The 14,191-nt window shown below is 36.3% G+C and overlaps 2 protein-coding genes across 2 annotated transcripts; both read left to right on the top strand.

Annotated features, from left to right (window-relative positions):
* Positions 1–1,702: 1,702 nt before the first annotated feature.
* On the top strand, positions 1,703–8,413 carry sncga (synuclein, gamma a). Its single transcript, XM_079854768.1, has 5 exons — positions 1,703–2,000; positions 5,281–5,322; positions 5,438–5,565; positions 6,329–6,390; positions 7,354–8,413. Exons 1-4 carry the CDS (start codon positions 1,880–1,882, stop codon positions 6,383–6,385), a joined length of 348 nt encoding a protein of 115 aa, XP_079710894.1. The 5' UTR covers positions 1,703–1,879; the 3' UTR covers positions 6,386–6,390; positions 7,354–8,413.
* A 3,473-nt stretch (positions 8,414–11,886) lies between these two features.
* LOC307148863 (uncharacterized protein) lies at positions 11,887–13,903 on the top strand. Its single transcript, XM_079854767.1, has 3 exons — positions 11,887–12,077; positions 13,150–13,410; positions 13,669–13,903. Exons 1-3 carry the CDS (start codon positions 12,005–12,007, stop codon positions 13,716–13,718), a joined length of 384 nt encoding a protein of 127 aa, XP_079710893.1. The 5' UTR covers positions 11,887–12,004; the 3' UTR covers positions 13,719–13,903.
* Positions 13,904–14,191: the final 288 nt, after the last annotated feature.

The raw sequence follows: 14,191 nt of genomic DNA, 5'->3' as shown, positions 1-14,191 counted from the left end.
TTAGTTCGGTAATGATCATGCTGTTCTCCCAGGGCCTCGATTTTTGCCACGTGACGGGTACATATTGACCCGACAGCGCTGAGTTCTGAGCAGCCAGTATTAGATTACATTCTCTCATTGTCCTGAGAAATGCAAGGCGTTACAGCACCTTCATCATGAAGGTGGATTACAAGGTCACATGACCACTGGTGACCAGACACTATTTCTGCTCAGGGATCCATGTATACAAATATGTCCCTTTAAGGGCACTGCCCTAGTGACAAGCTGTTTTACCATTTAAGGTACAATTCTTGCACAGAGTGCATTAATTCCTGTCTGGATGAAAACTAAATGTTATTTAATATACCTGAATCAAGCTGACTATATTTCATTCCACCAACCAAAGACATTTTGTAGGGTAGAAATAGCTCCTTAATGGACTACACAGGAAGAAATTCTAGACAGATTCTAGAATGATAATGTCCCACCCAAGTCGATTAGTTGTTTGAAAAAATGGACAATCTCCTCATACTGCCCAAACTTTATGAATAAATAGGTAAGAAAACTACTTTCATCAAGCGAATTCATGGGTTTTTAACTTTATAATGCATCAGACTAACATGCTTGAATCCTGCTCATTCACCAGCTCACTGAGAAATTTAACTTAATAAATATAAAAAAGGACTACATAATTTCCCTAGTTCATGTTGTATTAGCCAACAAGAATTACATCAATGATCTTTTTTTTTTTTTTTTTTTTTTATATTTCATTTCGAGCCTAATGGCTTTTCAACAGACAATATCCTATTCTGTCCTACAGTCCATACCACTGCTTCCCATTAGCTTTAAAGATGTGATCCACTCAAAGAGGATCCATATTAGATTAGATCCAAAGTCAAGTGAAAGTGGCAATTAAAACCCCTCTCAAGATTATTAACAATGAGGAAGTTACCTTGGGGAGGTCCTTATCCTCAGGTTGGAAAAAGAAAATTACATTTATTTTGACATACATTCATTATTTATTTGAAGAAATGTAATCTAGCCACATATTAATATGACTAAATATTAATTATACATTTAATTTAATTATAATGACTTCTAATAGACTATGAATCAGTGCTGTTATTGTTAACTATTAAAAATATTTTTTGTTATTTGAAATAAAGCTGAAATAAATTAAAATATAAATATTAGATGAAAAACTCAAACTTAAAAAACATATAGAAATATAGAAAAAATATAAAAATGACAAAAGCACATAACAAAGAAACGAAAACTGGAAATATAAAAATAAATTCACATTCAAAATGTTAGTATATAAATAATATTTGTAAAATTGAAATAATACTAAAATTACACTGCTACAGTAGGAATCCATAGTAGGGATGTGTAAATGGTGTGTGACAAGGACTGGTTTTGGCTGGCATGTAAGTTTGTGTTGTGGTTTGCATGTGCTGTGGCAGGATTAAAGGAAGAGGTTGTTTAATAGTTTTATGAAGCAGTGCACTGATGCTGGATTTGAGCATTAACAATTTAATCTTCCAGTATGTGAATCTCATTTATTATGGGTGGCTAGAGAAAACAGGCCAAACTGAAAAGCTTCTTGTGGATTCCATTTCTCGGCATTCCTCTCACCCACTTGTTATTAAACCCCCTATCTCTCTCTCTCTCTCTCTCTCTCTCTCTCTCTCTCGTGCCTTCTCCCCCTCCGCTTGACTTCTCCTCTTGTTAAGGGTGTCCCAATCTGTCTGAGCACTGAGTGCCCATCCCTCTCTCAAAGGAGCTGCACACACACTCTCTTACCACACTGGCAGTCAGAGCACACACAGCTCCATCCACCAGTTATAAGACGAGAGCCAGTTCCAGTTGAAGGACATAAAGCCCATCTCCGAGCTCCAGAATGGATGCGCTGAAGAAGGGATTCTCCATGGCTAAGGGGGGAGTGGTGGCCGCCGCCGAGAAAACCAAGGCTGGGGTGGAGGAGGCAGCTGCCAAAACCAAAGAGGGGGTCATGTATGTAGGTAAGTACAAATTCAACTGAAGGGAGAAAAATCAGAGAATTAGATCAAAGTCAGAAATGCCTTTTTTGTCCTGTCTAAAAATATATTTAATATAATATTCATTACTTTTTTCTACAGTAAAGTGTAGTGAAGACGAAGCTGTTTTACATGGTATTGTGTGCCATTTTCATACTTTAAAAACACTGCAATTGTATATTTAGAAAGCAATTGCACAATTACAAATTTAAAGATTTAATATATATATATATATATACATATATATATATAGTTTGTAATATAATAAATATAATATAATAATATATAACATTTTAATCAATTAAATGTATACAGAAAGTCAAATCTTATTGAATTATTTCTATCAAATATATTTAAAAAAGTAATCGAGTTTGCCCGGCATGCTTTTTTTGAATGATAAAACTAAATTTTATCATCGTCAGTGTTTTTTTGTTTTTTTTTTGCTTACAATGCATGGCGTAAAAAAACTAAACATCACTGATGCTGGCACTGATGATAAAGAGTCCTGAAAATGAAAACCAGGGCAATGAAGATAGATGTGGGGCATGAACCCATTACATGTGACTGCTTTGCTTCGTCACTACAGTGAGTGAACAACAGCGAGCATTCAATAAAAAAAAAAAAACAGCTCTATCCACCTGCCTGTTGTCTCTTATCAGATCACAAATTCATCTGCCGACTCAGCTGTAAACAAATGACATGGTTACTAGTACCGTGGTTATTTACTCTGTCCAGAGCAGTAGCCATCTTTTTTATATCTCATTAACGGATGGGGAATGAAGAGGGAGATATAAAGAAAGACAGAAGAACAAGAAGATAGGAATCAATCAATCGATGAGCTGTGAGTGGCAGACACATTATGAAGAGAAAAGCCTAACTGAACCCCATTTATGTTGCATTTTAAATGGATATGTAAACTACAAGATAGGTCATACTTTATTTTAACGTCACAAGAAGTTCTAAATATGCTGATCATCTTGCTTTTACATTGTTAATGCTATACTATAGTACTAAATTATATTGACATATAATGTGGGTAACATTTTGTGTTACTGAAAAATACTGCATCTTGTACATGACTTTTGGCAGAAACATCGTGAGTAATACATCATTTCTTCCTGGTTGTGCTATTTGCTCACAGGAGCACACAGCACTACAATCCCATTCCCTTCTGGTCCACTTCAGAGACCGGGGTCAGTCCGGGTCAATGCACAATCTTTTATGATTCATAATGGCTCTCAGTGTGAGTACAGACCAGTGACAGGAACATGTCATTCTGTTTTCAGTGTTATGAACAAAGCACAATGTGCTTGCTATTAAATGCACTGACTTATGTTGGAGAAGTGTGTGTTTGCGTGTGTGTGTGTCTGTCAGTCAGTCAGCTGGAGGTAAAAGCTTTCCTCCAGACCACACATATGATCTTCAATCTACTTCAATCTACTCAAAGAAATCTCAAGCCTCTCAAAGAAAAGCAAGGTCACTTTGCCCTGAACTGTGACAAACTGCCCACTCACATACAGCACACACCTCTGTCTCAACTACTCTATACATACAGACATCTGTTATATACAAATGATAATAATAAATTATTTAGTGGGGAAAGACCACATTGAAAATTAGTGATTCAAAATCTAATTTAAACTTGGAAATAACAAAGTTTTAGGGTTTAAAAATGTGAACAAAAAGAAAAATTATAAAGTAGAAATGATGAATAAAAATATCTGTTCAGACGGTCAGATGTTTTTCCATTGAAGCTTAAGATGCTCTCAAATCATGATGGTCATGTTTGAGATAGACTGGTGGCGTTGATGATGCTTGAATGCTGCATTTTAGCTAGAAAGCACAGAAAGTCCAAGACTTTTGGACCCCTGCTATAGATCAAGCAAAACTCACATAAAACTGTCACTTTAATTTCTGTTGCATTATATAACACCAATTTCATCACAGAACTGTGTGAGCACAGTCCATATTAATTATTTTTAGGACTTAATTCCATTAAGTCTCATATGAATCAGAAATTAAGAGCATTGGGATTGGAGCAGAGAGTGAGGTGATGTAATTCAGACTAACGTATAGAATAAAAAGCTTTAAATTGATTTTCAAGTATAGATCTTGCTAGAATTATTATGTGAAAAAGTGCTGTAGCATATCTGTTACATGATTAAGAAAGAAACATCTCAATAATATCTTCCTCTAAAATCTATGCACAGCTATATTTATATCACAGTCTCCTCCTCTTAATCTTAGCAGCGGGCTACAGCCGCAGAGACGTTTTGTGCCTCGTCATGTAATCAGAGATGCTGTGGAAGTGACATCATATTGCAGCAGGGGTTGGGCGGTGGTAATGTTCTCAGTCTTTATTGATTATGACATTAATAATACAAGATTCCAGGCATGTTTGTGTCGCAAGCAGAGGCTAAGCCCTGAAGAATGTGCATGTCTTTTAATAGTAAATCAGCTCTTTGTCCAGAACAACAAGGACAATGTCATGTCTCTTTTGAGGGGTGTTTTTGTTGTGCTGTGTGAGCGCATGTTGGGAAGGAGGAGCAACTTTCACAGACACGTTGCTGTGGGCTCAAAGGTTCTGGGAATGAACAGAGCTTATGCTTGTTCTAAGGGCCATTCGTGCAACGGAGATTCAGCTCTAGTGATCCCAGGGCCCTTTCAGAAGCAGAAGCGGGTTTTTTCCACTGTTAACGTGCAAGAACATGCAGCATCACTCAGTAGAAAGGATGTTTCTCGATCTGTACAGCTTAATAGCACTTAATGGTGCCAATCAACAACCTGTACACTGACTGTAGATCAGAAGCAATTTCTACTTGCCAAGATTTTTATAGAATCTCTAGGGTATTGGAGATAGCCGGACATTTAGTTGCACTGCCAGACGAGACTAAGTGTATGGATCTCAGAAAAGGAGCCATAGATATCTGTCTAAAAATAAGATGAAATTAAGTACAAGTTTATGGGAAAAGCATTTGTTCACAAGAGTGCATGTCTAAGCGCTTAAAGGGAAAGTCCACATAAATAGTAAGAATCTGTCATTCTTTACATCGTTTGCACATTCCAAACTTGTATGAATTGCTTTCTTCTGCAGAAGAAAATATTTTCAGAAAATGTATGAATTTTGTATGAAAAAAAAAATGTCATATAGGTTTGGAATGAAGTGAGGGTGAGTAAATGATGACAGAATTTCATTTTTAGGTGAACTATATGTCATTTCAACAGCGATATTACTTGTTCACAATGAACATTTTATTTTTGACAGGAACAAAGACAAAGGAAGGCGTTGCGACAAGTGTAAATACAGGTAAAAGAATTAATAGAAACAGAACATAACTAAACAACACATGTCATTTTCCTAAAACCCTAATCAATGGAAAATCTCAAATCAAAATGCAAGGATGCTTTTTCATCTGTCCTAGCTGCCCAAAAAACAACTGAGCAGGCGAATCTTGTGGGTGAGAGTGCCGTGGCTGGAGCCAATCAGATTTCAGAAAAGGCAGTGGAGGGGCTGGAGACTGTGGTCGTATCCACTGGCCTGGTAAAACTGGTGAGGATTTTCATATGCATCATCATATGTGACCAATAATTGGTCAAATAAATTAGATTTTTAAATGTAAAATTGGTGTCTTTAGGTGCACTGTATTATTATTTGGTCTTATCATTCAGTATGAATGCAGTATAAATTGCTTAATGCACAGTTCAGTCATAAAGTTGGTCTTTTTGATATGATGCTCATGTTTTTCTTTCATGGACAGGATGAGCTGGAGAATAATGAGGTGCTTTCAGAAACTCAATAAATGCATGCATGCAATAAAAGCATGCTGAATGATCACATTTACCTCAAAACCATGACCATTAAAGACTAAAATCTATACATTTGAATACATCAAATTATACATTTTCATATACTGTTCTCGCAGTTTAGGAGGCAGGCCTGCAGCAACCAAGCAAAGAATTTGACTCGCTGTGCTCTTCATTAATAACCCATTTCTGCTTTCCAAACATTGCTCTGCATTTTTAAAACGCATCCCAGTTTCTTTCATTAGAACTCCCAAATTGTTTTTTTATTAATTAAATCCTTACAAACAGCTCATGATAGCCACACATTATCCGTCGCTGTACATAAACAAACATGAACATGAGTCTAACATCTTCCAGAAAGCAATGGCAAAACAAGAAAAAAAAAGATGTATTTCACAATTGTTTTTCTGTTTTGCAAATAGGCCTACCTGACGACGTGAAATTATGATAATCAGCGATTTCTAAAAGCCGTTGACAGCTGAGATGTGTTGTTGTCTTTCTGCCTCCAGGGGGAGCTGTCGAAGCACGAGGAAGCTGTAGAGCAGCCTACAGACGCTGGACAGTAGGTGAGGTAAGAGAGCAGAAGTTTTTCTTGAAATGGGATTTAAAAACAAACAAAAAATCTGTAGTAATTGTACTTTTTCTCCTCAGCAAACCGATATCAAACTATTAAAAGAATCTCAGAAATAATAATAATAATAATAAAAAAATCGCAACATTGTGTGAAATCAAATTTTCAGTAGGCTGCTAAACATATCTTGAATTAAGTTTAGGCTATTCCACTCGTATTTTTCCCTATTTGCAACAAATCAGCATATTTATTTGATAGCATAAATCTAAAAATCTATTGATCTCATTTAGTCAGTTGTATGCTTAAAACAAGAAGAAAAATCTAATTCAAAATAATAGGCCTATACTCTCTGGAAATTTGCTTCTCATGTACAAATGAAAAGATTTATTTATTTATTTATTGCAGTTTAAATTTGATGGTATACCGTATGTGGAATAAACTTTCTTTACAGAAGCATATATACATTTAAAAAGCTGTGTGCATTTCATTTAGCCCTTTTCTAGTCATTTTGTAGGCTACTTTGTCTTTGCTTCAATACATTGATAGCTTTATGACTGAAACACACGTACGCAAAGCTTTTTAAATCTAAGCAAAACCTTCAGAAAGTAACTCAGAATTTAGGTCAGTGTGTTTACACAGTTGCAAACAATGCTGACATCTGATCTGACCATTTTTCTTCCTTCAAACACTGAACCAAATTCAGTGTCCTGACTCCTGTCACATTCAGCAGTTCATGTTTACAGTCTTATCAGAAAGGTTTTACTGTTATAACATTACACATGTGCTTCAGCTCACAAATGCAGAGATGATAAAGGACACAAACAGGCTTTGTATAAAACGTACCTCTGTTTCATGTATAGTGAGTTACCAGGTGTTTAAAAAGTGATATTTTAAAAATAATGGAGAGTCATCTGCACAGTATGTCAACCATACCCACGTAAACGTCTTTGTGTTTGATTTCAGGCTGATGTCGCACTGAACACCCCTGTGATGCTCTGCGTCTTGCTTCATAGGAGAGAGAGTTTATTAGCTACTGCTGACCATGCCTTAATATTATAATGCTAAACCTCTGATGGACACTAAGTGATATCTAACTTCACAAAAAACAAAGTCACCCACCTATCTCTCTTGCTTTCTCCTCATGAAAAAGCTACCTTACTTTCTTTCACAGAAATACTATTCACAAGAATAAAACAACTCCTTTATCTAGCTATGCAGTATTCACATATTTTGTGCAGTGCGTGTCATTACCACATTTGTGCAAATATTACATGCACGTGCTTGTGATTTGAAGATTTTTATAGTCTGTCTTTCTTACCTGCCCTGAAACTGGTATACCAGTTTTCCTCCACCCAACACAATGAGGTTTGATGTAGGCTATGATGATGATTTCACAGTCATTGTGACGAAAAGGAAAACATTCCAATCCGAATATACCTAAGTTGTTGTATCGGAAGACAGTGTTTGAAACAAGGAGCAGAAAAAGACAGAATCACAGATGGGTAAATCCCAAAAAAGAAGGCAACTGATGGTGTTAAATGATTAAATATGGCCGATTAAATCTGTTTCAGTATTATCTTAAAGTGTAGTTATAGTGCGACGGGCTTCAGAAATGCTCTTATATGTAGTTTGCGAAAGTATATCCATTATAGACAACTCACAAAATCTGCAAATAATCACTGTAAAAAAAAAAAAAGTTGCTCCCTTAAATTTTTAAGTAAAATCAACTTGGATGTTTAATTAATTTAAACTTAAATCACATTAAACTGAGTTTTAAAAATGAGTTGAATCTTGTATATCTAATAAAAAAGGATGAGTATTTTGATGAGTTAGGTTAACTTAAGTAGGATACATAATGTGTTTGTATGCTGCCTCTTAACTACACTTTAACTGTTCATACTCATTTACTTGACTTACTGAACAACCAATGAAGTCTGAAAACAGCTGATTTTTTTGAATAAGCCTACTCCACCTGTAATAAATTCAGTTTTGTGAAAAATAAACCTATTCTCATTTTTATCCTTATTTTAAAGACAGAATATTGCTAATAAATATATAAGAATATATAAAATACCATATTGCAAAGAAGGCAAACAAGTCTAGTTTTCACAATATTTGTAGTATAAAGAAGCAACTAAGTAGCAAATTTGTAACATTATGTATTCAATTTTGCTTCATTCCATAACATAAATAGTACATACAGCTCCACCCTTAATTCAGTGAAACAACAAAAGCACACACCCTTCTCAGATCAGAACACACCTCTCGTGCTTCCCCTCCCTGTTCCCGGGGCACAAGCACATTCAATTAAATATGCATCCCATCGACAAACAAAGACTTCATGACACACAGCTAACATCCCATATGGCCATTATTATAATGCTATAATGAGAAGCTTTGTGCCTCTGGCAGAATGTCAGCGTTTATGAAGTTTTCATGGTCTGCATGCGTTATCCGAGTTTGAAATGAAAGCTACATTCAGCTTTTTCCACATTCCAGCTATGGGAGGAGACGGAGATGTCTATCAGCCCTTCGTTTTGCTCTAGCTCAGGGGAAAGTCATCTACAACAAAACATAAATGCAACTGAAGTCAGAAATGGCCATAGCAAAATTAAGACCAACCTCCTAGTAGGCTATTAGTCCAGTCATTTTATGAAAAAAGGTTGAACAAATTGCAACAGAAGCAAACTCAACTGATTTTGTATCCTCAATATGTCCTGAGTGAGGAAAAAAAAGGCCCCGAAGAATCCCATTAGGGGGAAGTTTCGAAAAAGACCCAAATATAGCCTATTCATACGCCTATTCATTCTTTTTCTTACATGAATATGGTAAACATTTTAACCTTTAGATATCACCATGAAAATTACTGAGTTGATTACTTACATCAAGACAAACAAAAAATGTATTACAAGTGTTTTGAAACTGTTTGTTAACATGTACAAGCGGTGCATAATCTAATTACGTATGTACTAATTTGCATAAATACCACAACAGATCTAAACATTGGGTATAGCCAGGTGAAAATGTCTTGTTGAATCTTGTTGACACATAACAGTAAAATACATAATGTTGAGGTCTGAATGGAACCCATTTAGGCTACCCTTGAGCATTAATACATAGAGGCAGGAAGAAGTACTTTAAACCAGCCTTTATGAATTATTATTGCAGAGATGGGGTTTGGGGCTGGGTCCGTGGGACTGCTTCTGGGGATTCACTTTTTATTTTGCCTACCTTTTGTCTTCTGCATTCTCCTTACCATTGTCTCCTGTTCTTCCCTCAGACTCGTCCCCCAGAAACAGTCCCATGGACCCAGCCCCAAACCCAATCTCTTAAAAATTAATAAAGGCTGGTTTCTAAAGTACTTCTTCCTGCCTCTATGTATTAATGCTCATGGGTAGCCTAAATGGGTTCCATTCAGACCTCAACATGAAGTATTTTACTGTTATGTGTCAACAAGATTCAACAAGACATTTTCACATGGCTATACCCAATGTTTAGGCCTGTTATGGTATTTATGCAAATTAGCACATACAGTGGGGAGAACAAGTATTTGATACACTGCCGATTTTGCAGGTTTTCCCACTTACAAAGCATGTAGAAGTCTGTAATTTTTATCATAGGTACACTTCAACTGTGAGTGACAGAATCTAAAACAAAAATCCAGAAAATCACATTGTATGATTTTTAAATAATTAATTTGCATTCTATTGCATGACATAAGTATATGATCACCTAACAACCAGTAAGAATTCCGGCTCTCACAGACCTGTTAGTTTTTCTTTAAGAAGCCCTCATGTTCTCCACTCATTACCTGTATTAACTGCACCTGTTTGAACTGGTTACCTGTATAAAAGACACCTGTCCACACACTCAATCAAACAGACAGACTCCAACCTCTCCACAATGGCCAAGACCAGAGAGTTGTGTAAAGACATCAGGGATAAAATTGTAGACCTGCACAAGGCTGGGATGGGCTACAGGACAATAGGCAAGCAGCTTGGTGAGAAGGCAACGACTGTTGGCGCAATTATTAGAAAATGGAAGAAGTTCAAGATGACGGTCAATCTCCCTCGGTCTGGGGCACCATGCAAGATCTCACCTCGTGGGGCATCAATGATCATGAGGAAGGTGAGGGATCAGCGCAGAACTACACGGCAGGACCTGGTCAATGACCTGAAGAGAGCTGGGACCACAGTCTAAAGAAAACCATTAATAACACACTACGCCGTCATGGATTAAAATCCTGCAGTGCATGCAAGGTCCCCCTGCTCAAGCCAGCGCATGTCCAGGCCCGTCTGAAGTTTGCCAATGACCATCTGGATGATCCAGAGGAGGAATGGGAGAAGGTCATGTGGTCTGATGAGACAAGAATAGAGCTTTCTGGTCTAAACTCCACTCGCCGTGTTTGGAGGAAGAAGAAGGATAAGTACAACCCCAAGAACACCATCCCAACCGTGAAGCATGGAGGTGGAAAACATCATTCTTTGGGGATGCTTTTCTGCAAAGGGGACAGGACGACTGCACCGTATTGAGGGGAGGATGGATGGGGCCATGTATCGCGAGATCTTGGCCAACAACCTCCTTCCCTCAGTAAGAGCATTGAAGATGGGTCGTGGCTGGGTCTTCCAGCATGACAACGACCCGAAACACACAGCCAGGGCAACTAAGGAGTGGCACCATAAGAAGCATCTCAAGGCTTGAGATGCTTCTTACGGAGCCACTCCTTAGTTGCCCTGGCTGTGTGTTTCGGGTCGTTGTCATGCTGGAAGACCCAGCCACGACCCATCTTCAAGTGGCCTAGCCAGTCTCCAGACCTGAACCCAATAGAAAATCTTTGGAGGGAGCTGAAAGTCCGTATTGCCCAGTGACAGCCCCGAAACCTGAAGGTCTGTATGGAGGAGTGGGCCAAAATCCCTCCTGCAGTGTGTGCAAACCTGGTCAAGAACTACAGGAAACGTTTGACCTCTGTAATTGCAAACAAAGGTTTCTGTACCAAATATTAAGTTTTGCTTTTCTGATGTATCAAATACTTATGGCATGCAATAAAATGCAAATTAATTACTTAAAAATCATACAATGTGATTTTCTGGATTTTTTTGTTTTAGATTCTGTCACTCACAGTTGAAGAGTACCTATGATAAAAATTACAGACTTCTACATGCTTTGTAAGTGGGAAAACCTGCAAAACCGGCAGTGTATCAAATACTTGTTCTCCCCACTGTATATACCCCCCAAACCATCTCCATTTCCCCTGACCTATAAAATGAAATAAGAAATAACTACAAACAAAGTAAAATATGGAAAATAATACTGATAATAAATAAATTGAATTACATACTTAAATGACTATAGGCTCTTATTTCAACAAATACTGAGTGCTGCTGAAACCCTGAATTATGATGAGACAAGAAACCAGCAAACCAGTCAAACAAGCTTGCTGTTCTCTCTGTTGACATCTTTTACTCCACCCAATCTGCAGTAGCCAATAGGCACACACATCCCTGACATACTTTCACGGAGCAGCAGCCCAATAAAACCACATGCATCACTGGCCCCAAAACACTGACACATACACCCGCTCTTGCAAACATCAACAACTACGCACTCTAGAAACATGTCTTTCCTTTCAGGATTTATGGGTAATAAAGCAGCAGATTCATTTGTCGACCAGGCAGTGGATAAAGCAGGTGAGTTCCTTCTGTTTAAGAAGCTTAAAGAAACTTTCAAGCTATTTTTGGGTGAAAAGTTTTTGTCCATTTTATGCCGAGACATTTTGTATCCTCATTTAGCCAGACTTTTATATTACTTTCAAAACTGAAGGGCACAAAAATATAGATACGATTTTTTTATGAGATAAAAAAGCTCTTATGTATTTTACCTAAACTATTGGCTCGAGTATACTAATAATCATATAATCGAACTTTTAGGGCTATCATTGGGGTTATTAGTTAAATCAAACTAAAACTAAGAACATGAAAACATAACTGAAGTAAAATAAAATATATTTTTATTTCAGCTAGTCATTTGTCATTTTCATTTAGTTTAGCTTGATTTAATAAAAGAACTAAAACTGAAATAAAAATTAATAACTATATAGATGTATTTAAAAAACAAAACAAAAATACTAAAATTTCAACAAATTAAAATGAAAAATATAAAAAATAAAAACAAATTAAAAATATTAGTAAAATAATATAGTATCTCGATATGAAAATAACGCTGATTTGAGCTAGTAAAAAAAAAAGAAAAAAATCAAACAGAAGACATCAACTTTTAATTCATGTATTTCTAACATGTTGTCCTTTTTAGTTAGGCAATCTCTCTGGGCATGTAATAGAAATATGATGTCATGACTCATTTAACTAAATTAAATCATAAACATTGCTGGGAAAGTTGTTTTCTTTTCACAAACTCAGTGTTTCAGTGAACATGAAATTTAATGTAATGTTACACCTTTTTTTCAGTTTATACTTCTAATTCTACCTATAAGCTAGGAGTGTTTGATCTCTATAAAAGAGCTAGATGAAATATTTCTTGAGAATGCAGTCAGTCCATAGCCACTCCTTGTAAGGTATGAAGCTAGAAAGGCCTTAGTATGCAAGTAAAACACACAAAAAAAACTCTTTTTATTTTTAGACGTTCGATGAATTTCTATACTTTTTGGCCACAATCTGCTGGGAAAGAGGAGCTGTGGTGTGTGAAAGTGAACTGCAAAAAATGTCATTACCTTTAAATAACATTGCTGTTAAATTCTCCTAGCTGCTGCAGCTAAAAGAAAGGTGAAGGAAACAATTACTGGAAAGAAACAGGAAACTGATAAGACCGGGGGCATGGGAGGTCTTTTCCCAAGTAAAGACGAGAAGGACAAGAAACCAAAGGAAAAGGCAGGAGGTGGAATATTTGGTGGCCTCCTTTCAGCAGAAAAACCTGAGGAAAACAGCACTGGAGGAGCCATCAGTGCAGGAGGCAGCATCAGTGCAGGAGGCAGCAATGCAGAAAGCAACAGTGGAGCAGACGGCAGTGAGTTTGCTCATCCTTCTTATCAAAACAAAATAATGACAGTACTATATATATATATATATATATATATATATATATATATATATATATATATATATATATATATATATACACACACACACACACAGAAATGTTCGAACTTCTAGAGATCACAAGTCAAAACTTGGTGATTCTAATATAATTTCATAGAGAACATTACAAAATGTAAATCCACCATGCACTAATATAATAACATATTAATATTTTGTGTTTAATTAGGTTTCAATGATGCACTGGATGACCTTGCCCTCGAGTTCAGTGAGAAATGATGTTCTGACAATAAGGAAAAATCTCTTTGGCTTAAGTTTTCCTGCTGGCGAACTTTGCCTAACATCAGCAATCTCCTAGTGTCATGGACTTTTTTACTCATGTAAATAGTTTGATGTCTCTTCAATCTTATGTACGACCACTACTTAAAAAAAAAAAAAAAAAAAAAAAAAAAAATACTAAAAACTATCCTCATTACATCCATATGAAGTATTTTGTTCAAATAACAAAGAAGTATTTTTTTTTCCCAAATTTATTTAGCATGATTTTGATTTTATTAGTACCATGTGATATGATGTTTAGTGAATAAAGCTGAATACAAAAGTTATTACTGAAAAAGGTCTAATTTTTTCCACTTAAATGAGCTAATACTGCCTTAGTATAATCCTAGTTTGAAAATCTTTGTTTTTCATGAAAAATTTAAAGCATTTCAAATGACAAATGAAACTATCCCAGTAAATCAGCTGACACACTG

This window comes from Squalius cephalus (assembly GCF_949319135.1).
Source record: "Squalius cephalus genome assembly, chromosome: 21".
NCBI classification, from domain to species: Eukaryota; Metazoa; Chordata; class Actinopteri; order Cypriniformes; family Leuciscidae; genus Squalius; species Squalius cephalus.
The sequence above is the reverse complement of the archived record's forward strand: the minus strand, read 5'-3'. Positions and strand labels throughout refer to the sequence as shown.

Coding starts and splice junctions, on each gene's coding strand:
- sncga (XM_079854768.1), top strand. CDS start 1,880: ATGGATGCGCTGAAGAAGGGATTCTCCATGGCTAAGGGGGGAGTGGTG. Junction 2,001..5,280: donor AGAGGGGGTCATGTATGTAG/GTAAGTACAAAT, acceptor TATTTTTGACAG/GAACAAAGACAAAGGAAGGC. Junction 5,566..6,328: donor CCACTGGCCTGGTAAAACTG/GTGAGGATTTTC, acceptor TTCTGCCTCCAG/GGGGAGCTGTCGAAGCACGA.
- LOC307148863 (XM_079854767.1), top strand. CDS start 12,005: ATGTCTTTCCTTTCAGGATTTATGGGTAATAAAGCAGCAGATTCATTT. Junction 12,078..13,149: donor CCAGGCAGTGGATAAAGCAG/GTGAGTTCCTTC, acceptor AAATTCTCCTAG/CTGCTGCAGCTAAAAGAAAG. Junction 13,411..13,668: donor CAACAGTGGAGCAGACGGCA/GTGAGTTTGCTC, acceptor GTGTTTAATTAG/GTTTCAATGATGCACTGGAT.